Source organism: Oreochromis aureus, linkage group 1, assembly GCF_013358895.1.
Source record: "Oreochromis aureus strain Israel breed Guangdong linkage group 1, ZZ_aureus, whole genome shotgun sequence".
Lineage (NCBI taxonomy): Eukaryota > Metazoa > Chordata > Actinopteri > Cichliformes > Cichlidae > Oreochromis > Oreochromis aureus.
Genome location: NC_052942.1, coordinates 38,957,242 through 38,984,272, shown reverse-complemented (window position 1 = coordinate 38,984,272; position 27,031 = coordinate 38,957,242). Strand labels below are relative to the sequence as shown.

The following is a 27,031-nucleotide window of genomic DNA, read 5'->3' as shown; positions in this document are numbered from 1 at the left end:
TTAGTGTGTAGTTTTTGTTTTGTGTGTCAGTTCTACTAGTGAATGTCACAGTTGCTGCAAAAAAAGCCACCAAGGCAGGTTACAGTGTAAACGCTGAGTGACACACCTGCCGTCAAACCTGCAGGTTTATCCTGTGCTGTTCTCATCTGTGTTACAGTGACACAAACTATTTTTTGGAGTTGCATAAATAATTTGTGTGCCTTCTTATTTGACGCAGAGCACCTGATTGTTCTGTAAATAGTTTTAAATGGTTATATAAAAAACGTCTGAGCCTTGGCTGCATTTTTCTTTAGGTAAATAGTACCATATAACTTTGTTGTTTGCAAAACTTGTGCATATTTTTAAAAAAATGTACATGTAAATTAGATTTTAATTAGATGCTTGTGCATTCTTAAAGTCTTATATGTTGAATTGAACTATGTGATCTGTTCAAAGCCTCTCAGTCAGTGCTGTTCTCCATGCCTGTCTGACATGATGTTATTAGCACAAACACTTTAAAGGTGATCATTTAGGACTTCAGCAATAATACAGACAGCAATGTAGTTAGCAATAAAACAGTTTTATTGGGAATTAACTTAAAAACAAACAAACAAACATCTATTTTTTGTCACACAGGAAAGAAGCATCAATATCTGATGAGAAGACTTATTTCTGTTTTGTTTTGTTGTTGTTGTTTTTTTTTCAACAGGAGAAGAATATCTAACAAGTTGATTTGTTCACATTTTCACATCTTAATTTTTAAGTGAAATGTGCATTTTGAGTTTATACACTATGTATATAAGGCGGCCGTTTCCTTTTGCAGTATTTTTATGTGGGGTATTTTTCTGTGTCTTAACAAAAGGGGAGCAAAGGTGTCTTTTCACATGGTCTTACTGAGGTGATGCGAATTGAAACATGCATTCTTTTCTTTCTTTTTTTTTTTTTTTGGCGGGCGGGGGCTGGAAAAGCTTGAAAAGGGACCTTGAAAGTGCTTAAAAAGTGCTTGAATTTGACCCTGAAAAAGGCGTACGAACCCTGAACTGATAACTAACTTAACGAGTCTTGCTAGCTTGCACTGCACTCAGTGGATCTGCACTCGACAGTGCAGCCTAGGCGGAGTAGTCGAACGCAGATCCACTGAGCGCTCAACACAGACAGCATCGTCAGGAGAAAAGTTGATAAAATAAATTAAAAATTTTGTATTGTTCGATACATATGTGTACCGAACCGAAAGCACTGTATCGAACGGTTCAATATCGATACGAGTATTTTTGCACCCCTAATATGTATTAGGGGTGCAATATGTGTATATATATTGTACGGCTATCAATTGTTAACATGACGCTTGTTCTTATACATGTAATACATTTATTACCAACCTGAGAGTTTATCCGCTGGTCATTCGACATGACGAATGACTTCTGAAGTCTTAGTTCAGCTCAAGACGCTGTAGATTCCCGTCAGTAACACTTTCGGTCCGCTATTAAAACGTAGTTCTATTAATCTGCGCTCGTTTACTCTTGAACCGGAACCGGATGTAAGTCCCCAAAAACTGAATTGTAGAACTGAAACTGAATGGTGAGAGTGAAACTGAAATTATTTGAGAACTAAATTTTAAAGGATAAAATACAGTTTCAAAGCAAATGAATTCATTTTCAAAATATAAAATTCAATTTCAATTTAGTGATGATCATTTTCAAACCAATAACTTGGCTAATTCAAATTCAGTTTTCAAAAGCATTTATTCAAGTTACAATTCAGATTCAAATTTAACTTATTCAAATTCAGTTTCTGATGGCACAGATTTCTGCCCATATAACCCCATCACCTCCTGCCTTTTTCTTTTTTCAGTCTTTTGAATTTATTACAATGAAGAAAAAAACATTTCTTCAGTGGGCTGCTGTTTAGGGTCAAAGGTCAGTTACATGTCATCTGGACAAAATAGATCTTCTGCTCTTTGAATTTTTTCTGTTTTCTAAACGATGATATTTGAGTTTCAGATCGTTTTTCATTTTATAGTAAAATACCTCTCTGTGAGCGTTCGGGTGTCACAGCATCACAAGCTGTTTTACAGCATCTGTAAATGTTGATTTGAAGCGTTGAGTGAGCAGCAGCCTCCGAGAGCCTCACCTTCATCCATCGTCTTCATCCATCACAACCAGCTGGACACAAAGGTCCTTCTGGGCTTTAGCTCTGGTTCTGATGTGTAGTTATCATTTTGAATGTGGTGCCACTGATCAGCACGCACCGCAGCGTGAATGCTGATTGGTTTTTTTGTTTTATGGGGAAAAGAAAAGTTAAAGTCGTCTTATTTCATTTCTGACAGATTTTTGATGCTGTTTGACTTTCTCCTGAGTGGCCCCTGCTGCACTAAAGCTAAACTGCAGTCATTTTCTATACAGCGGGATTAACAGGAAGTGGAATGGCGCCTTTCCATCGGCTCTCCATGTGACTCTCCCCTCTCTCTCTGCAGGCTTATGGCTGGGCGCTGCAGGGTATGCGTCACCTAGCTGGGTTCAGTATGGAGGACTGCACACTGCCAGACAAATGCCAAGCTGTGATTGGCTGCCTGGAGGACTACCAGCGTCTGCACCCACCAATCCCAGATGCCTGTTTTCAGGAAATGAAGGTGGCTGCGGGTGAGCTGCGGGGCGAGCGAGGCCTTCGTCAGTGGAGCTTCGCTTGGTCCAAGTGTCAAGAGACCAAGAAGATGTTTGACAGGAAGATGGAGGCAGCACTCAAGACGCGTGACTCCGCCCACAGGCGCCGCTCTGACTCTGCCACCAGCAGGAGCTCCATCTCCTCCAGGAAGTCTCTGTCAGGACTCTGGGGGGCCCGTGACGCCTCCTCATTCTCCTCCCGCCTGCCAGAGGAGAAAACAAAGGCCTCCTCACCTCCTCGTAATGCCTCCTCGGTGCTTCCCATGACCTCCACCCCTGCTGCCTCCGCCTCCCCTCCCACCCCGCAGCACACGCCGCTTCTCCGGCGACTTTTTCGCAGCTCCTCCTCAGATGAGTCCTCAGACCGCGTGGATATCACTTCCTGCAGTCCCAGACTCCACCGCCTGGATTCTTCTCCCTGCTTCACTCCATCATCGTCTTCCTTCTCCCTCTCCTCTTCCTCCTCTTCCTTCTCCTGCAGACGGCAGCAGCTCAGGAAGACTCAGAGTTTCGACTGCCCCGCCACCCCGGAGACGTCACGCTACGGCCCGTCTGCTCGTGCCCTCAGCGAGCCAGTGCGCAGAGGAAACACGGGTGTGTTCATTCGTGGTCTGGAGGTCAGCAGCACCGAGGCAGCAGACCGCACGCTCTGCCCCAGGACGCCTTCTCACAGCTGGGCAGGACAAGGGTCACATAGCCCCGGGACACCCAGCACACCCACGGGAGAACCCCGACCCAGGGGCAGGTGGGTAATCCTGGTTTCTCAGACTGAATTTGTAGACTGACGCTGCTCTGCTGACATCTGTGTGTGTGTATGTGCATGCAGCAAGCTGCGTCACATTGTGGAGGAGATGGTGAACACGGAGCGCGAGTATGTCCGCTCGCTGCGTTACATCATCCATCACTACTTCCCCGAGATGGACCGAGCAGACCTCCCGCAGGATCTGAGGGGGAAACGCACCGTTGTCTTCGGCAACCTGGAGAAACTCCTCGACTTCCACAGCCAGTTTTTCCTGAAGGAGCTGGAGGCCTGCTCGAAGCATCCGCTCAGAGTGCCGCACTGCTTCCTCAGACATGTAGGCAACACACACACACACACACACACACACACACACACACACACTCTTCATATGTACTCTGTGTGAATGTGTTTGTGTTGAGCAGCAGGAGCAGTTTGGTCTGTACGCTCTCTACAGCAAGAACAAACCCAAGTCTGACGCTCTTCTGGCGAATCACGGACACTCCTTCTTCAGAGTAAGAACTACAACCACCACCTCTGACCTTTGACCTTAATGTGACCTCAGATTTGTACTTACACTAACCCCTGCCCCCCTCGTTCCTGCAGAGGAAGCAGCTGGAGCTGGGCGATAAGATGGACCTGTCCTCCTACCTGCTGAAGCCCGTTCAGAGGATGAGCAAGTACGCGCTGCTGCTCACTGACCTCATGAAGGAGGTGGGCGTGGCTCAAGAGGCGGAGCTTACTGCACTGCAGTCTGCCACCAATATGGTCAAATTCCAGCTTCGCCACGGAAACGACCTGTTGGCCATGGACGCCATTCGAGACTGTGACGTAAGTGTAGCCTGATCTGAGCTCAGGTGAAACTCGTGTTCTAGACTCACCAGAAATATTGATCTGAAGTTTGAGGGCAGAGGGTGTAAGTCCCCTCCACATCACACATGAATCAAATTCAAGGAGCAGGACTTCTGGAACTGGAACTGATCATTTGTTCCAAAATCCTTGATTATGGTCTCCTAAAAATTCCTGGGTCCATAATCCTGAGAAACTTTTATAGTAGTCCAACTAAAAACCAATCACACGACCGCCTTGATGGACATGATTACTACAGTAAGATGGGAGATTTGTGTTTGTTGTGGGTTTCATGATAAAGACGGAGCTCAAAGTGAGACGTTTAAATTGCACCGTGTCGTTGGAAGCTCCCTCTTTGTGTTTTGTGCTCTTTTATGTTTGTGTTTTGTGCTCTGATACTGTTACAGCGTAACAGTATCAGAAGCTATTTTCTATATATACTGTTAAATACTCCAGAAGCCACTTCAGAGGCTTCCTCCAGCAGACTGCAGCTCTCCATGAGGCTGGTGGTGCCTCTAAAAAGCCTGACCAGCCATTCCTTTGTGTTCAGATTACTGAACTAACGGCTGTGTCCCATAAGCCTCACCAGAGCCGCTTTTGGGTTTTGTGGTCTTTTACTTTCTTATAATCCTGTTTTAGCGTCATCAGTCGTGCCCAAGTCTAAAACGTCTTAAATTTAGTCTCGATGGACCTTAAATATTTTCATTGCACTGCAGCACTTCCCAGCATGCAGCATAATTCTGCTGTTTGCCCGCATTAAACACTGAAGTTTAGGCTGTGATGAGATCATCTCGTGCCTAAATAATACATAAATATCACAGGGACATGTTTAGATCTGCCGGCCTTACAGCGCATTAATGGAGATGTAAATGGAAAGCGTCCTAATGGGAGGGCGCAGGTGAATCTGTATCTCATCATCTTGTGGAAAAGGTGATTTTACTAAACTGGAACCACAGCTTACCTCCACCTTACCTACAAACTGAGGTGAACTTAATTAAATTGGCTTTTCTTAGGAAATAAACCCAATCAGCTCACATCAGATTTGAAGGTCGTTCCTGAGTTTGTCTTTCTTCTTCTTCTGCCTGCAGGTGAACCTGAAGGAGCAGGGTCAGCTGATCCGGCAGGACGAGTTCACTGTCTGGAGCGGGAGGAGGAAATGTCAGCGTCGCATCTTCCTGTTCGAGGAGCTCGTCCTCTTCAGTAAACCTAAGAAGATGGAGGGAGGGCTGGACGTCTTCATCTACAAACACTCCTTCAAGGTAAGCTCTCTGAGAGCAGGCGAGCCCACGCCAACCGTGAGGCGAGGAGCTTTGTGAGCAGAAATCTTGTCTGTGCTGCAGACGGCGGACGTTGGTCTGACGGAGTCGACGGGGGACAGCGGGCTGAGGTTTGAGATCTGGTTCAGGAGGAGGACATCCAAGAATCAGACCTTCATCCTTCAGGCGACAACGACGGACACAAAACACGCCTGGACAAACGACATCGCCCGAATCCTGTGGACCCAGGCCACGAGGAACAAAGGTGCGGATGGCGGAGCGTTCAGGAGAGCGGAGATCGTCGGTGTCGGAGATCAACTCACCCGTTTGTCTTTCTGCCAGCAGAGATGCGTTTGAAGGAGATGGTGTCGATGGGCGTGGGCAACAAACCGTTCCTGGACATCCAGCCGAGCGACGCGGCCATCAGCGACCGAGCCGTTCACTACATGATGAAGAGCAGAGGTGCCGCTCAGACTTTACTTTTACTAAAATTCACCAATCAGCTTGTTAGTTACTGATGATCAAAAAGTAAAACAGTGATTGGATCCTTCAGGTGCCAGAACGCGGGCGTCCATCGCCGTCTCCGTCTTCGACCATTCGAATCCTTTTAAAAGGGGAGCGTTGACCTCTGACCCCGCAGCATTAGGCCCGTCTTCAACCAGCCTGCTGGGACCGCTCAATCTGCACATGTACAGGTGAGACTTACCTGTCCTGCTGTCAAAGGTCAAAGGTTCTTGTGCTGGTTTTAGAACATCCTCCTCTTCCTCCTGCAGTCAGAGCATCCCCCCTCCTCCCACCGCTCAGAGCTCCTTCAGCGCTTCATGCATCGAGGAAGACGAGCAGGAGCACGAGACCAGCAGCCAGCCCTCCATGAGTATGTCAGCACACACCTAAACTCATGAGTCTCAGATTAGGTTTGAGTAATCTGTGCTCTTCGTCCTAATCCTCCAGCCGCTCCACTTTAACACCTAACTGCAGTTTTTTTTCTTTTCTTTTTTCTGTCTTCAGCCACTGAGAGTTCAGGTTCGTCGTCTCGCTGCCTCTCCGGCTCCACCGGCTCCGACAGCGGCTGCGTGTCCTCCCACCTCCAGGAAACGCTGCCCGAGGAGCCCTCCTCCTCTTCCTCCAGCAAACAGCACCTCAACAGCCAGTACATTTCAGCTGTGAGTGCAGGCAGCGGCATGAAGGAGGCGGAGTTAGAGCATTTTTAAATATGTTTGTCATCTCTCCGAGCAAAGCAGAGCGGCTTGGTGATTCTCTGGGAATTCCTCTGAGTTTATAAATGTTTCGTTGATCGTGTTCTCCGTCTGTCCTCAGAAAGCAGCTGCAGTCATCAGCCCGGCCACCATCGTGTGATCGGCTCGTCTGAACGACGTCCCTGTAAGTCTGCTTGTCTCTCTGGCGCTGGTTCACCTCAGACTGCAGGTCCTCAACAGAGGGAGTTTAGGGGAAAACTGGAAGTTGGCAAACCCTGACGGCTCTTTGGGTTATTGCAGAAAATAAGCGGGAAAGCAAAGTATGAGAATAAAAATCAAAAAGGGAAACAAAAAAGAAAAAGGCATACAACCTGAGCGAACTGTTAATGATAACTTTATCTGTGTGACTCTTTCTAAGACAGGCAGGCCGACGTAAAGGCTGACACATGAAGCAAAAGCTATAAAAATGAGTTTGCAACAGATCACTCAGTGAGCTCAGGATGGTCACCTTTAAGTAATCTGCATTAGTCTGTAAGCTCCGCCCCCAAGAAAAACGCTGATCACCAGGGAAAAATATAAACGAGTACACGAAGATTTGAATTTCAGCCATTTGGCAGCTGCTGGGGGTCACAGACTGGTCTGGTCTGATGACCCTGCAGTCTCATGTCTCTGAGGTGATGCGTCAGACCTCCATACATACCTTAAATCTGTCTGTGTGCGCGCGCAGGTTCGTCTGCTTCCTGCTGCAGTTCTGAGTTTCCTCCTGTTTGACCCGGACGTTGGACTTTGAGCAGCAGCGTTCACCTGCGCCGCCCCTCAGCTGCTTTCATTTGTGTTGTAAATAAGGACGGTTTGAGTTCGTCTCCTCGCCGCCGCCACGTCCATTTGTTGTGCTGATCCAGGGTCAGTCTGCGGGCGGGCGGCGTGCTGTGAGGACGACAGGTTTGTGTCTGTACATGTGTGTAAATAAACCCTCAGCTGAGCGTTTGCTGTCACTTTTTACTTGAATAATAAACAGTTTGTTCACACGCTTCCTGTTCTGTGTTCTCTCTGAGATCAGCTGACACGTCTCCTGTTAAAGCATCACTTACAGACCTGGAACCAAACGCTCATTTCTTTTTAGGTTTTACGGAATAATACGGAGACAACAGCACATACGGCACAACAGCCTCATCAGGCAGGTCATGATCATAAAATGCGACTGAAATGACAAATTTCTTCTTGAGTTTTTCACGTCATTACTGTTACGTCGACTTTTGTTTTTCCAGTGAACTTTAAAATCATACAACACATCTGTTCCAATCGTACTGTGACAAGCAGAGTGTTACACCTATAGGATGTCATTTACCACCTGTAGAAGTGAATTACTGTACCTGTTACACAGGTAGTGTAAAAACTAATTTTAAATAAGGTTCACCAAAGTTTCATCATTACACAACCCAACATCTCCTGCACAAGCTGAGGTCAGGCGAGTGTTTCAAACAGCTGTAGAAGAAATCATTTCACCCTCAGCCCGGATCACCTGAGTGAACCCGAGGCATCCTCTCCTCGCTTCAGCAGTCGAGCGATTAAAGATGAAAAACAAACCAGATGGTAGAAAAAGTTGTTTATTGTTCATCAGCTGAAGCAGCGACGATGCTCCAAACATCTCAGAGCAGCAAACGGAAGACACTGATGGGGTCAGAGGTCACCGAAACCTACGGAATCAGTCTCGTGAATTTCACATTAAGAGCCTCTGGTCTGCAGACCTTTTCTTTAATTCAGATTTTTAAAAAAAGAAAACATCCAGCTCCTCCTCATCAGAGCCTTCATCTGTTTCACCCTCATCAGTAACTTTCAATCCCAGCCGACACCACCAAAGTCCCAAATATAAAACTTTATTAAAACCATCCGTGTTTCCATGTGCTGAAGTGACAAGGCTTTTAATCTGAAAGTCACGTTTAAAATAAACACCAGTTTCCTATTAAACGTATGACCTCTGACAAACACATCGATGCGTCTGACGACCTGTGTGACCAATCAGAGCACAGTAACACAAACTCCTGATAAAAGGAAAAAGTGGTTTTTGCATAGCGAATTACAAAGTGCTGGAAAATACAAAAACACGTTGAGCACGCCTCCTTAACCTCTTCATTTATCTTTAAGACGTTCCGACTGGACATAAAGATGGACGAGAGGAAGTGAGGAAACGTAGGTACACAGGTCACAAACCCCGCCGCCTCCGAGTACATTCTGTTTTTTGATTGGGTGCTTTAAACTGATGTCTGTGGCCATGATTGGCGGCTTCTCTGATTGAGGTCAGAGCGGACACTCTGAGGAAGAGGCGGTACGTCGTCCATCTTTACTTACAGTCTGTGGCTGTGACAGGAAGCCGAGCGGAGTAAATTAAAAACACTGCTGCTGTAAACAAACGTGCTGTAACACTGATTTCTGCAGGGGCTTCATGTGCAGCTGCTGAGCGTCTGTTCCCGCTGAACCCGGGATCGAGCCAACATTCAGTTTTAGGAATTTTCTAGAAGCCAAATCACTTAAAGGATTTTTCCTCCCAAGGAACTCGCGGAACAGATTCTGCAGGCTTTTAGCTGAGCAGGAAGTGCTCAGGGGTAAGCCAAGTGTCCTGCGATACCACCTCCTTGCATCTCACCACGCTCCAGTAAAAACGAGCACGGACATATATTTCAGACAAAAATGGGATATTTAATCACTTAAACCGGCACCGGTGGCTGTCTTTTCTGAGCCTGGTTCTGCCTGAGGGTACTTCCTGTTAAAAGGAAGTTTTTCCTTCCCACTGTCACCACTTGCGCATGGGGGGTTTTCGCTGTGTTATTGTAGGGTTTTTATAAAGTACCTGAATATATTAAAAACACACACCTGTACTTACTACTTCTGCTATACTTCACGATATTTGTAAAACTAGAAACCCATCTAAAGCGAGACAAAACCGACCATCGGCAACATGCCTCACTCGTTTTTGGCGGGCTCAGGACAGACGTCACAAAATCATTCCGTTTTCACTCTGCCTTCACGGAAACAGTCAGGAGGGATTTCATGAATTCGAGAACTTTCCAAAAAACTTAAAGTAGCTTCAGTTTATATCCCGTGTTTCCATCTTGCTTCCCGCCGTTGTTTGGGGTGTTTTGGGATTGGGGTGACGGTCAAAGTTATCGCAGAATATCGGCTTCAAATGTTTAAGAGGTCGAGTTCCTCCCGTGGAAACAGCTTTTCAGAGAAAACTGCAGAAAACTAAAAGTTTGAGTTTACGTTTCCACACCGTGCTCATCGAATTTGATCAATCATTGTTCAGATTTTAACTTCTGACTGAAGTTAAAAATAAAAAAAGGAAGAAAAAAAAAGCAGGAACATCTTTTACGATAATAAATATGTAGTTTCAGCCAATGAACCGATCGGCAGGCTTATGGATCGGGAGTCAGAAAGAGGAAATCTAGAACCAGCAGCTGCACATGAAAATAAAACTTCAAAATAAAAGCACAGGTTGTACAGTTCCTTTGAAAACGTACAAAATAAAAGCAGCACGTGTGCTATTAAACGATTAAATACAAAAACACAGAAAAGCATCAAAAGTAAAAACAGAAGCGTCTTCGCGTCTTTGAACAGAGAAGAAAGCTGCTTCGCAGGGATTTTCTCTGCTTTCATACATATTTATCACAGAGATGTTTTAAAGGAATAGAATTAACAAAAGATGCATTTAAAAAAAAGATAAAATATAAAACTATTAGTTCTGTTTAGTTAAAATAAACTCTGAAAGGAAATGAAGGCTGGAGGTCAAATGAAGGTTAAGACATTTTAGTGAACACAAAATTTAAAACTCGATAATATTTTTATGATTTCCACTCGTCTGTTCGAAGCCCGCCGATCTTACTGGGCTTTTATTTCCTATGTTTGAGTTGTAAATTCAAGATTGAAATGAAAATGTTCTTATACATTTTTTTTTTTTTATATATATATATATATATATATATATATATATATATACTAATTTTTTTTCAGCTGATTTCCTGCAAAGTTTCCTAAAATACAAAGCTGCACATTTCAGGACGTTTTCAAAGAAGGTCCTGCACAGTTTCCCTCTGATTACCAAGATCAGGTAACTTCCGGTAGTTCAGCTTATTTTTAGGCGGTGTGCAGGAGATTAGCTGAAGCGATCTGACAGAGGCTTGAACCACGAAGCAGGATCTGGGCTTAGAGACTTCAGGTTTAACCCAGGTTTTGGGGTTTGTGACGGCGGTGCGCGAGGCTGTAAACCTGTGCACAGAGATTCAGAAAACCTGGTTTGGCTTCACAACCGCCATGTTCCCACTTTGCACGATTAGATCGAGATGAGACATACGAGGTGCGATCGAAAAGTTCAGTTACGGTGCTTATTAAAAAAAAAAATTAAAAAAAGAAAAAAGAAAAGGAAAACACTGATTTGAATTTGTGAGGAGCTCTGAGATCCAAGAGGAACTCGCAGTTGAGCTGCTGCTTCACATTAACAGGAGGAAGCTGAGGAGGTCCTCCTGATAGCACTGTGCATCTTCTCCACTAAAAGGTGGATCATGGGCGGAGATCCAGCCGTCGTCATGGGTAATTGTGGAGCTGCTGACGTCCACGCTGCAGCAGGTGGACACTCGTCTGACTTCTTAAAGTCCCACTGACTCGGGAAGGTTACCGCCTGGCTGAACTCTTTAATCGCACCTCGTATCCTTGGTTACCTGCTTCGTAGTCCAGGCCGCTGGTCTGTGATTGGTCAGTTGCTGTAAGAGTCGGACTGAAGCCTCCATAAGAGTCTGCTACATGTCTGATCCTTTAAATGCTTCAGACTCAACGTGTAAAATGAAACCTCAGAGGAGAGGGCGGAGCCACAGCTCCACCCACTTTGGTACAAACAGTCATTGGCCCTGCCCTTCATCGCCATCATCATCATCGTCGCCTCCGTGTTCTCGCTGCAACAAACACTCAGATGCTGCGTTGGCTCAGCCTCCTCCAACTGCTGAGCTGACAGCAGACAACAAGAAAACAGAAGAAGAAGAAGAAAAGGAGGAGGAGGAGTCACAGCAGGCTTCTAAACTGTCCACAGGTTGTTCCCCAGCTCCTGCTGCAGGAGGAGGAGGAGGTCTGAGCTGAGGCTCCGCCTACAGCAGCGAACACCTAAACAGGCTCTTCTTGGAGCGGGGCTCTGTGATCTTGACAGGCCCACCTCCACCTGACGGGTTGTTGTCGTTCTGCAGGAAGAAGGAGGTCAAAGGTCACATCAGCTATAAGAACACAGCGGGGCTGATTATCGCGATTAACAGAATCTCCTGCTCATGGTGACTGACTCTGTTTTTAATTTTAGCGGCGCGTTCATCCCCCCATGTTCAGCTGATAAAGCCATTTACATATCTGGAGCCGGCTGCTTGAGTCGGAGCGCCTCCTCCGCAGACCTAAATCTGCTCAACTCACCATTTTCCTATTGAGCCTGGCCATGATGTCTCTGGCGAGCATGTAGAAGCCCTGTGGAGGGAAACGGGACAGAAATGAGTCGCCTTGTGTGCGCAGGACTGACGGAGGAGAGAACGGATCGGGATCAGGACTCACCTCCTCCACATTGATACTGGACTTGGCGCTGGTTTCCAGGAACTTGATCCCGTAGTCGATGGCGAGCTGGAAAACCAAAGAGAAAGGGATTACACCCAGGTAGAAGAAAAGGTTGAAGTCACATTTAAAGCATAAGTTCAGAAAGGTTTTATCTCATAAAGGCTGAAATCAGTGTGCAGCGTTTCTAACTGTCAGCAAATGAATCCCTGAAGCAAATCAAAGAGTAAAAATCTCGTCTGCTCCTAAATGCATAATAATAAGATGATATCATCTCCTGGAGGTTTCCTGCTTTCACTCAGTTTGATCGAATGAGTCCTGCTCTCTGCAGGGATCGGTAAAGCGGCTCAGACCTTCTCTCCTCTCTCCTTGGACACTTGTCTCTTGTCGTTCATGTCGCACTTGTTTCCCAGAACCATTTTCTCCACGTCCGCGGAGGCGTGCTGAAAACACACACACACACACACACACACACACACGTTAGAGTCTGGATCACACTGTGTGTACTGTAATGAAGGTTTATGCCACAGCTGCTGCATCATCGTTTTGTTTATGTAAGGATTAATCCATTACCATGTTTTTAACGCTAAAATATTTTTTATTTATTATGTACTGTTTTACAAGAAAATTTTTATTTATAAATTAAAGTTATTTAGTTGCATCCTTGAACAGAAAAAAAAATGTGTGCTCTCAAATTTGGATCTAGAAATGTGAATTCTTGTTTTTCTGAGAAGAATTCACTGGATAGAGAACAGAGATCACATCTCTCTGCTGGTTGGGACGTCTCGGTGTCCCCCCAGAAGAGCTGCAGGAGGCGACCGGGGAGACGGAGGTCTTGGCATCTCTGCCACAAAAACCCCGATAAGTGATGGAAAATGAACAGATGTGTCAGGTCTGCACATTTTTACCACATACACTCAAAGCAAACTGATGGATTTAGAGCATTTCTGTGTGCTGTGTTTGTGAGGACGGCCTACACCACAGCCTCTCAAACAGGAGATAACTGCAGCTATTCATCACTGATCTAAATATCGGATTACTGAGTATTGTACAGCTGGAATTGATCTGTAATGTGGAAGTGAACACACACGGTCTTATTCCGTCACCCTGCAGAGTGACAGTGAGTAATGGTACTAACACCGATCTTATCTTTACTCGCTGAATGTCACACATCATAAGGAACGAGAGCTCAGCAGGTCTGATGTCCAGAAATGACTCATGAGGATGTCACATCTTCCAACCATCTTAAACGATGGCGTACTTGCCAAACTAAAATTTAAAAATATGCAGGAAGTGTTCTGAGTTTAAATCTTCATCAACTCACTGACATTTTCTAGCCTGAGGAGTCTTTGGTGCACCTGTTTGAGTCAGGACCTGAGTTATTGAGTTAAATACACTGAAAACAAACTACAGCTGATACTGACACTAACAAAAACCCACTTTCAGACTGCAGCCAACTGAGTTCTGTTTTAGTCAGCCAAGAGTGATTAAAAACATTAAATTTAGGCCGTGCCGTAACGGCCGCGGCCATTTGATGCGTGTGTGATACTGTTTGGACTGGATCTGGATCCAAATCCGCCCCAGAGTTTTCCCTATCTGTGGAAAGCTGTCAGCCCACCGTTTACCTCAGCTGTCAATGCCGGGTGAGAAACGTCCACAGCCTGAAAGTGCAGATGCTAATTCTCACTAACACCTACAACTTTCTCCTCCACCTTTGGCATGCTGTGCATGCGTTTACTCTCTAGCTTCATAAAACACCATTAGTCAGAAGGAAGACGTCCTTCACATCCACTGTATTAAAACAAAACAGTGTGACAACATGGTGGCTTCTCAAAACTCATCAATCTGTTGGAAGTCGTAATTACACCCTAATCTATATACAGTGCCTATAATCTTTGACCTTGCACACATTTTGTCACCTTACATCCACAAACTTGGTGAGATTTTCTATGATGAACTGACACAAAGTAGCACATAATTTTGAAGTGGTACGAAAATGACACATGGTTTTCCAAATTTGAAGCAAATAAAAATCTGAAAAGTGTGGCATCTGTATTCAGCCCCCCTGAGTCAGTACTTTGTAGAGCCATCTTTTCGCTGCAATTACAGCTGCAAGTCTTTTGGGGTGTGCCTCTGCCAGCTCATCTAGAGACTGAAATTTTCGCCCATTCTTTGTTGCAAAATAGCTCAAGCTCAGCCAGATTGGATGGAGAGCGTCTGTGAACAGCAATTTTCAATTCTTGCCACAGATGCTGAATGGGTTTTAGGTCTGGACTTTGACTGGGCCATTCTAACACATGAATACTCTTTGAACTAAACCACTCCATTGTAGCTCTTGCTGCATGTTTAGGGTCATTGTCTTGCTGGAAGGTGAATCTCCTTCCCAGTCTCAAGTCCTCTGCAGCCTCCAACAGTTTTTCTTCCAGTATTTAGCTCCATCCATCTTCCTAACAACTCTGACCAGCTTCCCTGTCCCTGCTGAAGAAAAGCATGCCCACAGCATGATGCTGCCACCACCATGTTTCACAGTGGGGATGGTGTGTTCAGGGTGATGAGCAGTGTGCACATGTAGCGCTTTGCATTTAGGCCCAAAAGTTCAACTTTTAGCACCTTCTTCCACATGTTTGCTGCGTCCCTACGTGTCTCCTGGCAAACTGAAAACAGGACTGTTTTTTTATGGCTTTCTGTCAACAATGGCTTTGTTCTTGCCACTCTTCAATATAGGCCAGATTTGTGGAGTACACGCTTACAGTTGTGACAGATTCTCCCACCTGAGCTGTGGATTTCTGCAGCTCCTCCAGAGTGACCATGGGCCTCTTGGAAGCTCCTCTGACCAGCGCTCTCCTTGCTCGGTCTGTCAGTTTAGGTGGACGGCCGTGTCTTGGTAGGTTTGTAGTTGTAGCATACTTTTTCCATTTTTGGATGATGGATGTTATAACGTAACCCTGCTTTAAACGTATCTAGAACTTTACCTCTGACCTGTCTGGTGAGTTCCTCGTTTTCATGATGCCGTTTGTTCATGAATGTTCTCTAACAAACCATTGAGGCCTTTGCAGGGCAGGTGTATTTATAATGAGACTAAATTACACACAGGTGAACTCTATTATCTAATTAGGTGACTTCTGAAGGCAGTTGATTAAACTGGATTTTATTTAGTCGTATCAGAGTACAGAGGGCTGAATACAAATGCACGCCACATTTTAAGATTTTTATTTGCTTAAAATTTTGAAAACCATGTATCATTTTCGTACCACTTCACAATTATGCGGTACTTTGTGTTGGTCTATCACAGAAAATCTCAATAAAAAATGTTCAAGTTTGTGGTTGTAAAGGGACAAAATGTGTAAAAGTTCATGGGGTATGAATACTTTTTAGACGAAATTGTATATTTTTGAGTACAATATCCTTTCTCTCTGTCTAATAACCTCAAAAAATGACTGACTGCACCTTTAATGACCCAACATCTCATTGAATGTGAGATAATATGAGATACGTCATTTATCCAGAACATGAACAGCAGCCAGAACATGTAAAACCACTGAAGCAGGAGCTCAATTCAACAAACAGGTGCATTTCTGTCATAACCATTTCAGAAAACACTCATTGTATAACAGATCACATGATTCTGTGATGATGTCATCCAAGCATTTCTGCGGGAGCTCGTGGAGTTCACCTGAAGACCTCTCGGTGCCTTTAAATCCAAATCTGAACAACGTGAGCTCTGAAAATAACAAAAGTCATGTGACATCAAAGGGGCGTGGCCTACCTCCTCGATATTGCGAATCCAGTTCTTGATGTTGTCGAAGGACTTCTCGTTGGTGATGTCATACACCAGCATGATGCCCTAATGAACACAAGACAGGAAATGACATCAGCACAGGAAGTGCAAGCTGATTCCTGAGGTCAGGACCAGCTTGTTTTAACAAGGCCCTGCATGGTTTTGTACCTCTGTTCCTCTATGAGTTGCTCAGAAGTCTGAACAAGCTCAGGCCTCCTGGTTGTAGTTGGTCTCAACCAATCACAATGGAGCTGCTTTTACCCTTCATGCTCTGAGGCACTGAAGCAAATCAGGTGTACAGGTGTGCTCCCACATTATCAGAGTTTAAAACCAACTAGAGTAGATAACTGAATCGTGGTCTCAGTTATCATTTTATTTCTTTTCTAATGGTTTTAAAATTTAGACTTTAGGTTTTAATTTGGACTAATGCTGATCTTCACAAGTTTTTCCATTTTTTTTCTATTGGTGTCATGTTTTTATTGTTTTACTCATCTATTGTTGGTTTCTATTTCTTTATGGATTAGCTTGAATATGTCTTTTTTGTTACATTTATCATTGCCTTTTGTTTGTTTGTGCTTCAGCTGGAATAAAATGTGCTGTATAAATAAAGGTTTGCTTGCTTGTTTCGCTGGTGACTGACACGTGACCTGCGCATCAGCAGAGGGGTAAGAGGAAGGGGGTGTGTCTTACCATGGCTCCTCTATAATAGGCCGTTGTGATGGTCCTGAACCTCTCCTGACCTGCTGTGTCCCTGCAGGAAGAAGCCACTGTTAAACACCAGCACTGAGGAGGCTCATTAAAAATATACAGACAACAAAACAGCCTCGAGTCTGAAACACCTGATTTCAGGTTTATCTCCTCTCAAAGCTCACACAGAGAAGCTGGAGCAGAGAGTGGCACTCACCAGATCTGCAGTTTGATTTTCTTTCCATCCAACTCGATCGTTCGGATTTTGAAGTCGATTCCTGAAAGAGAAACAATGGTCAGCACCGAGCTCTGGACACAAACATATTTATAGCTCTAGAGACACCAAACCATCATAGCAATGATCACGAGCAGACGCAGAGAGCGCTCAGGCTCACTCCGTCTTATTCTCTGCCCACAGATAGACCCAGAAAAGCAGGACTGATGGAATAATGAACAGTTAAGATAAAAGCCAGCGGCTGTCAGTGAGTGCAGGAGTTTTATGCTTCTAAAAACTGTCTGCGGTCTGATGCAGAGGAAGCCCTGCTAGTAGGGCCATGTGGTTAAAACAAACGCTGAGGTGTGTTTGTTTCTCTTCTGTGTCTTAAATCTGTCAGCTGACTGGGTTTGTGCCTGCCTGGTCAAAGGGGAAGTCAAAGATATTTTTAAAAACACTTCTTCCTGCCTGAGCAGAAGAAATGCTTCCAAGAAGCTGCGGATGTGAAGCCTTGAGAGCTCGGGTTCCTCCTGCTCACAGCTGTTTGGACTGCTGGTTCAAATCCCTGGACTGGAGCTCTAACCTAACCCCTCCCTCCTCACGCCACTTCACCATCAGCTGCAACTGATTTCATTCATTCATTCATGTATTGATCTTATGACTAATGACACAAGGAGTGAATGACTGATGAAACCATCCTGGCTCTTATGGACCCGCTCTATGGTTAAGTGTCTCATGTTTGAAGGATGTGCTAATTTAAGCAGTTAGAGAGAAGGTAATACTTCTATTTTCCCACTGTTAAATTACCAACTTTGTCTTGGACTGATAGGATTGAGCCCTGCTAGAAGTTAACTTTCATCACATTCACGCTCTCAATTAATGACTTCATTTTCTCAAAAGACAACCAAAGGTCAAAAAAGCCTAATAGCAACAAAAAAACGCCAAAAAAATCCAGCAAAGAGCGGCACAAAGCACCAACAGGAGGCAAACGACTGAGGAGCCAAACATTCAAGAGAGCAGCACAGACCCGCCAAAATAAAGATCCCACCCTCCCCCCCAAAACAGAAAAATGAAACAGTACTCTGTTTCCTTTTAGAGAAGAAGAACACGGGCAGGTTTCAACACTTTGTAAAGACTCACATGGCTCACGTTTATTCTCTGCCCTGAGTATTATCTGTGGTCACAATGGGCCTGATTAGAAGAGTGTTACTTTTTTTTATCGTAGCACACTGGAAGAGTCTGTTATTAGGTTGTAACTCATCAGTTCTTCCTGTTGTGGTTTTGGTGTATGTTGTGTTTTGTTTCGTTGCCATGCGTCGTAAAGGCAAAACATCGGCACATTAACTGTTTATAAAGGTGTCAACTTTTCTTATTTTGGGATGTTAGCGGCGGAGCTGTGGCTGTGCTTACAACATTATCAACCATCAAAGTGATGCCTTCGTGTGTCGTCTTTCTCAATCTCTCTTCTTATGAATCCACTGATGTAGGAAGTAGAGAACTGAATTTAATGTGAGCAAAGGCAGAAAATGAGTCAGCTGATTTCCTCTTTGCTTCTCTTCTTCGGCTCAGACTAAACCTCTCCTCTTCCCTCCATTCTTCAGCAGCTCTTTCTATTCTCTCACCAGGAAGTGAAACAGTTTCTGCTGCCTGTTACGGAAACATGCAGCGGACGAGGTCACTGACCTCCGCCATCTCCACCCCCAACATAATGCTGCAGCTAACAGTTTCGTCTGCTGCTGATAAATCGGCCATTATGCTTTAAGAAGCGATGCAAAACAGTAATGTCACAGTTCCCCAGGCATCAGCTGATCATTGTCAGATGAGACTTTAAAGTGGGCTCGTGTTAGCCCACTCCATGCCGTTAACTCCTATGTTGCCTTGGTGGTGTGTTTTGGGTCATTGTCATGCAGGAAGACCCACCAACAACCCATCTTCAGTGTTCTGGCTGAGGGGAGGAGAGGAGAGGGAAAGGTCGTACTCAGCATTTCTCTTCCTCCAACACGGCGGATGGAGCCGATTCCAAAGAGCTCAACCTTGGTTTCACCCGACCACAGCACTTTCTCCAAACCCTTCTCTGAATCATTTACATGTTCTCTGACAAACATCCATTTCACTCCATTATGGCAGAGTGTGTTATCAATGGTGCTCGTGGTGTCTGTGGTCCAAACTGCTTTCAGACCATTAACGAGCTCCTCCTGTAGTTTCGGGCTGATCCACCACTTTTCTCATAATCATCCTGACCCCATGAGGCAAGATCTCGCATAGAGCTCCTGAGGACGACTAACGGTCATTTTATATTTCTACCATTTACGAATAATTGCACCAACAGCTGTCATCTTCTCCCCAAGCTTCTTGCTGATGGTCTTGTAGCCCATTACAGCCTCGTTCAGATCTACAATCCCGTACCCGACGTCCTTTGACAGCTCTCGCCCGTGGTGGTAGAGCGGCGGTGTGGTTTATATCCATAACGAGATCAGGAGTGTCTGTGATTGAGTGATTGTGGGAGCCAGAGTTCTGGCTGGAGTGTAGAGGATCAACTACTTATTTCACTCAATGACATGCAAATCACTTTATATCTTTCAAGTCTGTCCATTAAAATGAAACTACCAGAAGAATTACAGACTGTTTATTTCTTTGGAAGTAAGAATTAACATGCATTTAAAGCTTTAACAAAACCCCCAAAATAATGAAGAACTGCCAAATAAAAGAGGAAACTACAAAAAGACAAAACTGTCTAAGAGTGAAACCAAACTACCAAGGTACAGAAAAATTTGTCAAGAAGATGCAAAATGGCCAAAGTTACAAAAGACACAAAATGATCAAAGAAAAGGACAAAAACTCCTTAAATGAGACAAATGTGAAAAAAAACCCCAAAACATGTAAAACAGCCAAAAACCTGATGGAAAAAACCCAACAGAAAAAAAATGGCTGACTATACAACCCCCCCCCCCCCAAAAAGAGACAAACACTGAAATATACAAACTCACCAAAGAGCAGAAGACGATCAGCAAAAACATTCAGACAAATATTTTACAGACATGCTTAAATTTAATGGAAAGCTCAGTGTGCTGCTTCAGAAACATGAAAATCTCAACTTGTCCAAAGTAGCTCATTAGCCTTTGTAAGATTTAGTTAAGAAAAGTGAAAGACCTTTGACCCTGTAGTTTTTCAAACAGCCGGGCCTTCCGCCCTGAAACTTGCCTTCAACGCTCTGCAAAGTGGAGCTTTAGCTTGAGCGAACGTACAGTTCTGTTGTGACTCTTCAGTTCAGCTGCTTTCTGAAGCCTCAGTTTCTCGTCTGTGACTTTTAAACTTTTCTGTCGTGCTGACTAAAACATGTAGGCTGCCATCACAGCTTCAGCCTTCCTGCTGTTAGCCAGCTTGCTCAGTTTGGTCACATCCCTGTGCCAGTCGCACCTACAGCTGGGTTTAAGAAAGCTTAAGAAATCTAAAGTGACTCAAACTTGTGAATGTCTGGATTTGGCCCACAGGCCTTCGATTCTGACAGAGATGTTAAAAATTACCTTACAAAACAATGAGAAGCAAAGTTTCTGCCTCAAACACAACAGCTACAGAACAAACTCAGTGTTTTTGTCAATTAACTAATCAACCTGACAATCAGCTCATTATTTGAGCTTTATTGAAGTCGGCACAGGTCTTAGGCAGGTAACGCTGCGACCGCTCACTCACTGAAATAAAAACAGGAAGATGAATACCACACACATGCACACACACACACACACACGTGCTTCTGTCACATCACGTTGACTCACGTTCATTTCCTGCTCCTACTCTAAGCGTTTGCGCTCACATTTACATCATGGTGGTCTTATTTTGTGTCCTCGGTAGCAAAGTAAGTCCTCACTGTGAGAACGTGTCTTAAGTCCACACAACACGAAGAATGCACACGCACAAACACACACAGCCTGCATCAGAGCTGAAGAAACCAGTAACTCAGTGTCAATGTCTAAATACTCAGCACAAAGCAGCACTTAAACACAACATCACAGCCTTTTATAACATTTAATACCTTCTTCCTGCCTTCCTGTGTGTATGATGAAAAAAGTATGTACACATACATGACAATCCTCCACATCATAGTAAGCAATACTTCAGTCACCATAACCCCCCTTTATGCTTCTACTTGTACCTGTTCTTACTGCTCCTATTTTCATATTTACGTCACAGACAAGCACACTGGCTGTACCGTCACTATAATAACAGTTTTCATTTCTTCTTCTTTGTTATTTTGGCAGTACTGATCATCAATCACTCTGTGCGCTTTTTATCGTTCAGTCTTGAGATGCATCAATAAATAAACTTTCTGTGTTTAAACAGTTTAAAGCGTGGTCACATGACGTTTCCAGCCAATTAAAATTCACCTCCATGCAACCTGAAAAAGGATGTGATGTCAAATTTGTGATACAGGCAGTAAATGTATATTGATCCAGGTGACCTTTGACCTCTGAGCTCTAGTCCCAGGTCTGGACCCCTCAAAACAGCTCTTTAATGCAACTTCCTCAAAAGTGGCCCTCACAGAGCCAGATACTACACTCACACATGCTCAGAGGTCAGCTGACTCTCACGAGACCTCTGACAGAGCGGCCACAGAGCGTCCTCTGTCCAAACGCCGCAGCAGAGGATTGTGGGAGCTCATGTAACATTCATGCAGCTCCGGCAGATGAACTGGGGACAACCCAGCAGAGAGTGGAGTGCCGTGAGAGGAAGACGACACATTCAGGTGCCACTGTAAAAACCACGGTTGTCGCTGTGTGGAAAGCCTGAAATTTACAGACAGTAACCCCCTCGGTTACAGCAGCAGTCAGATCCATCACATTACAAATCAAATAAATAAATCAGGGCAACACCGAGAAAATGAGCCTAAAGTGAGACGGCAGAGAGCTCAGCAGCTCACGCTCAGCTATGGGGACTGTCCAACCACCAATCAGCTGTTCAGATAATAGCTAACCAATCGAATGCCCGCACTATGAAGCAACCTGAGATCAGCAATCAGGCTAAAAATGTTACCAACTCGATGAATCAGCCCAGACTTCAACAATCTAACAAGTAATTCTAACCAATTCTGACCAATCAGGAACATGGACGGGTCTACTGGCAGCAGAGCGGCCGATGACAAAACTGTAATGAAATACATAACAGAGAGTGTGAGAGATAAACTGCTTTATGAATCTGAGAAGGTGACCTGCAGAGCAAATATCTTTCAGTGATCAGTATGACAGGAAACAGGCTGTATAAATAAAGTTTATTTAAAGCCTTGAAGGAAAGCTGTGTTAAAATGTGACTGATGTTAAACTGTCAGGGAGCAAAAAAAAAGAACAAAAATAAAACCAGAATTCAAACCAGTAACACCAGACTCATCCTACAGCTTTAAACCTGCGTGGCAGAGGGTCACACCTCATCAGCTGTGACCAAATTCATGCCCTCCTTCCAGTTTCACATTTTCCACAGCCATCCAAGGGGCCCAATCGGACCTTTTGACAATCCAGCTCTGGCCCCCCAGCCATGTATTTCACACCCTGATAAATGGGGTAATCAGATTCGGCTGTAATTGTATCTCATTTTGCTAATGCAGCAAATACTCTGACATAATGTAAAAATACTTTAATTTTAGAGATGTGGAACTGTGCATCCACTCAGTCAGCTATGAAGCAAATTACCTGCTGTTTAATGTTTATTACAAGTTAAACACGAACAGGTGAACTCAGATCAGTGCAGATCCACCAGAACAAAGTAAAAATGTGACATCATCACCCACTAATGAACCATCTCCAACACACTTAAAAATGATGTCACCTCGCCAAATCCTGTGTCACATTTCTGGCCTCGGGAACTTCCTGCTTCTGTCGTGACAAATTTTTGCTGCTCTCTCTGAGTGTCCGCTGAAAATCTTTGAGGTTTTGAGGGATGTGAAGTCGTCACATAGACTTTCTGGCAGTTTAATGACTGAACAAGTCAAGGAAATAATCAGTAATAAATAAGATAAGCAGAGTAGCAATAACTTAATTCTTCTGCCAGCTTGATGACCTCAATGTTTTCTTTTTTTTTCCCCAAAAAAATAAAAGCTTCTATCAGTTCAGCCTCCCATCCCACACACACACACACACACACACACCTGTTCTTGAACCTCTGTATAACCACTCACTTATATTTGATTTTACTCTGAACCCTCAGACCTCGTGGGGAGAGCCTGAAGAACCACCAAAAATGTCCTCACTGTGATACCAAAGACACAAACACACCCCCTACTTAAACACTCGCAGACAGATAGAAGAAGACAGCTCCCACTTCCTGTTTCCACCAGGAAGACAGCAGAGCGACACACTCCGCTGACGCACCGGAAACACACACACACACACACACACACACACACACACACACACACACACACACACACACACACACACACACACACAGTCTTGCTTCTCTATCTCTGTGAGGACTTTCAGGATTCAAGGTCCCGGTCAGGGACCACCGACGGTCCACAAAAAGACAGAAGGACTAAACTGCATCCTGCTCAATGTGAGACGTCATCAGGGCCTCATATGACCTTTGACCTGCCTCATGTAAGAACATCTTCCTCCAGATAAACGTCAGCACAGCTGCTTCCTGATGCTGCAGCTTACTGGAATTTATCGATGAACTTTTTCATGTTAATTAGCTCCATCGCTTCACTAAAGATCAGGAAATCAGTAAGAGCTGCAGCTGATCTGTTTCCATCCACCTGCTTTTCACGATCATCTCCAAATTTAAAAAAGGAGCTTTTTTACTGCGATTATATGAAGAAGAAATCTAAAAAGTCATAAATAAATTAAACACAACAACAGGGAATGACAAGGAAGTAATCTTTCCCGTAAAGGTTCCATAAAAAAAATTGACAAAACTAATAAATTAACAGACATTTCCGTCATGTTTTCATCCACATTTGAAGTCAGAGTCGTCGTTTCCGACTCTCTGCTGTGAGATTAACTACAGGAAGGTTTATATCTGAGCAACACAGCTGGACACATCCTCACTCTTAGACCACAAAAAGGGGAGCCTACATTTCCCATGATGCAACTCAGTGCCATCTTTCTAATGTTTCAAACTGCACACTCTTCTCTGTGAAGCAGCATTTCTGCCAGTGGCATCAAGTTTCAAACCGAAGATATCTGAGAGCATCGCCTGGATCTGCTTTATCCAGCTGTTATTTTATCCAGCTGTTCATCACAGGATGTAGAGCCCAAAGGCACATATTCTACTTCTTCTATTATTTTTGGAGAAAGAACAGACAATTATTAAAATAATGACAATAATTACAAAAAATTAAAAAAAAAAATCAGGACTATTTTGTACATTTTTGACTCTTCTTGTGATTGTATATTCAGATGTAGATCATCAGCTCTAAAAAGTAGAGCCCAGTGCAGTGGTATCTGCACATACTGTATACAAAAAGAAAACTAAAAGCACAATTCTTAGGATAACTACACTCTGTAAAAATATTTTGAATTGTTTATTCTTTTGCTCTCTGATTTTGATCATTTCATTTTTTTAAAAAGAAAAAAAAAAACATAGTACTGTTAGACTTCCTCTAAAAATGTTGTCTTTTTGTTTAAAAATGAAGATTTATGAAAGCAAATTTTTGTCTGATTATTAGTCAGGCTCATGAAGCTGAGATTTCTGTCAGTGAAACAAAACAACATTTCTTCCCCCAAAGTAAAGTTAGGGTTTATTGAAAGAAATCAAAAACTTTGTATAAGTGGGCAAAAGACGTACTTCTCTGGGCTCATCACAAAAAAATACATTTTCATCAGCTTCTGTTTAGTTTAGTAGGTGATGATTACTTTTTACAATATGTTAAAAACTACAGTAAATGAAAAATAGGTCCAACCAGAGTTATTATAATTTTGTAGTTTAATATTTTCAACTTTTATTTACTTTATTTCTCCACTTGGTTTGGTCTCAGTAAGTTTACTAGTTTTGTTTTGTTTGGTAAAATGTTCTCTCTATTTGTGTTATTATTATTATTTTTTCTTTAAAATTGTTCAATAAGGTCATACAAATTTGAATAACCAAAGTCTGCTGAGGCGGACTCTATTAGAAGTTTGACCACATTTAAAAAAAACAAACATTTCTAATGGATCTTTTTAAATTCCTTTGATTTAGAACACGTTTCGTATTCATAACATCTGAGATTTTTCCTTTTTTAAAGTTAAATAAAGTTGTTTTTAACCACAATGATTGTGAGTTTGTAAGACACGTGTTTCCAGCTCTAACTTATCAGTGCTGATATTATTGATTCAGTATTGCTTATGATATTGATGATAATAACTGATTACTGTGAGCTACTTCCGGGGTAACTGGATGGGGAAAACCGTGGGAATGCTCCATTAACTGATAATCGATCACTAATTAGTTAACAGATACATCACTTCACAACTACTGTATGTTTCTGAGAGGTCAGAGGTCACATGCTCCACCCCACCCCACCCGAACGCTTTCACTTTTCCGGTCATAGTTAGCTTGTGGCCTGAAGCTAGCCCTCCGTTCGGCCGGTACACCGGGAAGAGGGTGATGAGGAGAAGACTCACCGATGGTGGAGATGAAGGTGGTGTTGAAGGCGTCCTCGCTGAACCGGAACAGCAGGCAGGTCTTGCCGACGCCGCTGTCCCCGATGAGCAGCAGCTTGAACAGGTAGTCGTATGTCTTCGCCATTTTCCCGCCGTCCGTCCCTCGGTGTCCCGGTGAGTTCACGCGGAACCTGCGGCCTGCTCCCTCTCTGCTGGGCGGACTGGCTTCACTGGGAGCGCTGGTTTCGTACTGGTTCTACTCTGAGAGCAGCGACAAGCAGCAGGAAGCGCTCCGGCTGCAAGCTAGCCGGAATCTACCCCGCCCACATCCGCTCGCTGTTTTTCACAATAAGGCCAGCCTCTCCAGCGTGCTCCGTTATTGATGATCATTAGTAACTATAACATTTCACACATATAAAGTCTGGAACAGAAACAACATCATAGTTAATCATCATCATCATTATTATTATTATTATTATTATTAGTAGTAGTAGTAGTTTGCAAATAGGTGTGTACATGGGTTTATGATAGACAGTAAAATACAGCAATGGCTATTTATGTCTTTATTCTAAATGTAATTAATTAATATAGTAAGTATTTTTGCTATTTTATTGTTTTTCGTTTGTATCCCTCTACCTCTTTAAACAATTTGTATGTACTTTACAACTAAGTAATAAAAATGTTTTTAAGTGTTGACTGTGTAAAGGAATTTCTTTTACTTATGTACTAATCACGTTATTGTAATGCCTTGGTGCCACTGGATTTTAACATGTCTGACACTCATACTTAAGACAAATGGTAGGGGGTGTAGTAAGGATGTTGGGGGAAACAGGAACTCCAGAGGACCAGTCTTTTGTCTCTTCGAGGACTCTGGGAGGTAGCAAGGGAGTGTGAACCTTAAGGTGTGAAACAGCTGTGTACTGCCTTTTGTTCCTGGAGAAGGTATTTAACTGAGAGCCATGCTAGGCTCAGAGAAACTCTGCTGACCCTGCCCCATGGTCATGCAGGCTCTCCACAAGCTTGGTTTTCTGTTCTGTGTGTTTTGATTAAAGAATGTTAGCTACCGCTCACCGCTCATCTGCAGGCTTTATTTAATGGAAAACTTCCACAACAACTGTGACATAATCAAATGAGTATAATAATAAAACAAATCGGCAGTGTGCATTGTACAACACGTAAGATTTCACAATAAACATTTACGATGCGTGTATCAGTTCCATGTGAAAGACTACCCTTGAAATTCAGTGAATTTAAAAGGTTATTCTAAAAATATATTTATGAATGTTTATGAAAAATATAAAAATATTATATGTGTAAATTGTTGTTGTTTTTTCAGTTTTCATCATATAAAGTTTGATATTATTATTTAATTAATTTTATTCATTATTTACCGTGACTTTATACAGTGGTTTTGAGCTCCTTTTGTAACATAATCTCCAACATGTTTCTGTTATTCTTATTTTGAATTAATTAACTCACTCAATTATCTACATTTTTATATTTTTTTCAAAGGTTTAGTTTAGTTTAGTTTT

General features: G+C 43.5%; 2 protein-coding genes across 4 annotated transcripts in view; one reads left to right on the top strand and one right to left on the bottom strand.

Annotated features, from left to right (window-relative positions):
- Positions 1-7,710, top strand: part of plekhg4 (pleckstrin homology domain containing, family G (with RhoGef domain) member 4) — a 92,734-nt gene extending 85,024 nt beyond the window's left edge. For all 3 annotated transcript variants that reach the window (XM_039613716.1, XM_039613720.1, XM_039613724.1), the window contains exons 13-24: positions 2,453-3,384; positions 3,466-3,715; positions 3,804-3,893; positions 3,985-4,209; positions 5,316-5,486; positions 5,568-5,748; positions 5,829-5,945; positions 6,037-6,178; positions 6,257-6,357; positions 6,492-6,646; positions 6,801-6,863; positions 7,407-7,710. In XM_039613716.1, the coding sequence (XP_039469650.1) occupies positions 2,453-3,384; positions 3,466-3,715; positions 3,804-3,893; positions 3,985-4,209; positions 5,316-5,486; positions 5,568-5,748; positions 5,829-5,945; positions 6,037-6,178; positions 6,257-6,357; positions 6,492-6,646; positions 6,801-6,839 (2,403 nt within the window). In that variant the 3' untranslated portion in view covers positions 6,840-6,863; positions 7,407-7,710. The remainder of the gene's footprint in view (positions 1-2,452; positions 3,385-3,465; positions 3,716-3,803; positions 3,894-3,984; positions 4,210-5,315; positions 5,487-5,567; positions 5,749-5,828; positions 5,946-6,036; positions 6,179-6,256; positions 6,358-6,491; positions 6,647-6,800; positions 6,864-7,406) is intronic.
- Positions 7,711-8,270: 560 nt separating this feature from the next.
- On the bottom strand, positions 8,271-25,839 carry LOC116323386 (ras-related protein Rab-8B). The gene is made up of 8 exons (XM_031743710.2): positions 25,521-25,839; positions 16,936-16,996; positions 16,722-16,782; positions 16,020-16,097; positions 12,607-12,696; positions 12,257-12,322; positions 12,122-12,172; positions 8,271-11,901 (listed from the first exon to the last, which is right to left on the bottom strand). The coding sequence occupies exons 1-8, from the start codon at positions 25,642-25,644 to the stop codon at positions 11,812-11,814; spliced, it is 621 nt and encodes a 206-aa protein (XP_031599570.1). The 5' UTR covers positions 25,645-25,839; the 3' UTR covers positions 8,271-11,811.
- Positions 25,840-27,031: the final 1,192 nt, after the last annotated feature.

Coding starts and splice junctions, on each gene's coding strand:
- LOC116323386 (XM_031743710.2), bottom strand. CDS start 25,644: ATGGCGAAGACATACGACTACCTGTTCAAGCTGCTGCTCATCGGGGAC. Junction 12,697..16,019: donor GGATTCGCAATATCGAGGAG/GTAGGCCACGCC, acceptor GTGTGTTTTCAG/CACGCCTCCGCGGACGTGGA. Junction 11,902..12,121: donor CCAGGCTCAATAGGAAAATG/GTGAGTTGAGCA, acceptor TTCTTCCTGCAG/AACGACAACAACCCGTCAGG.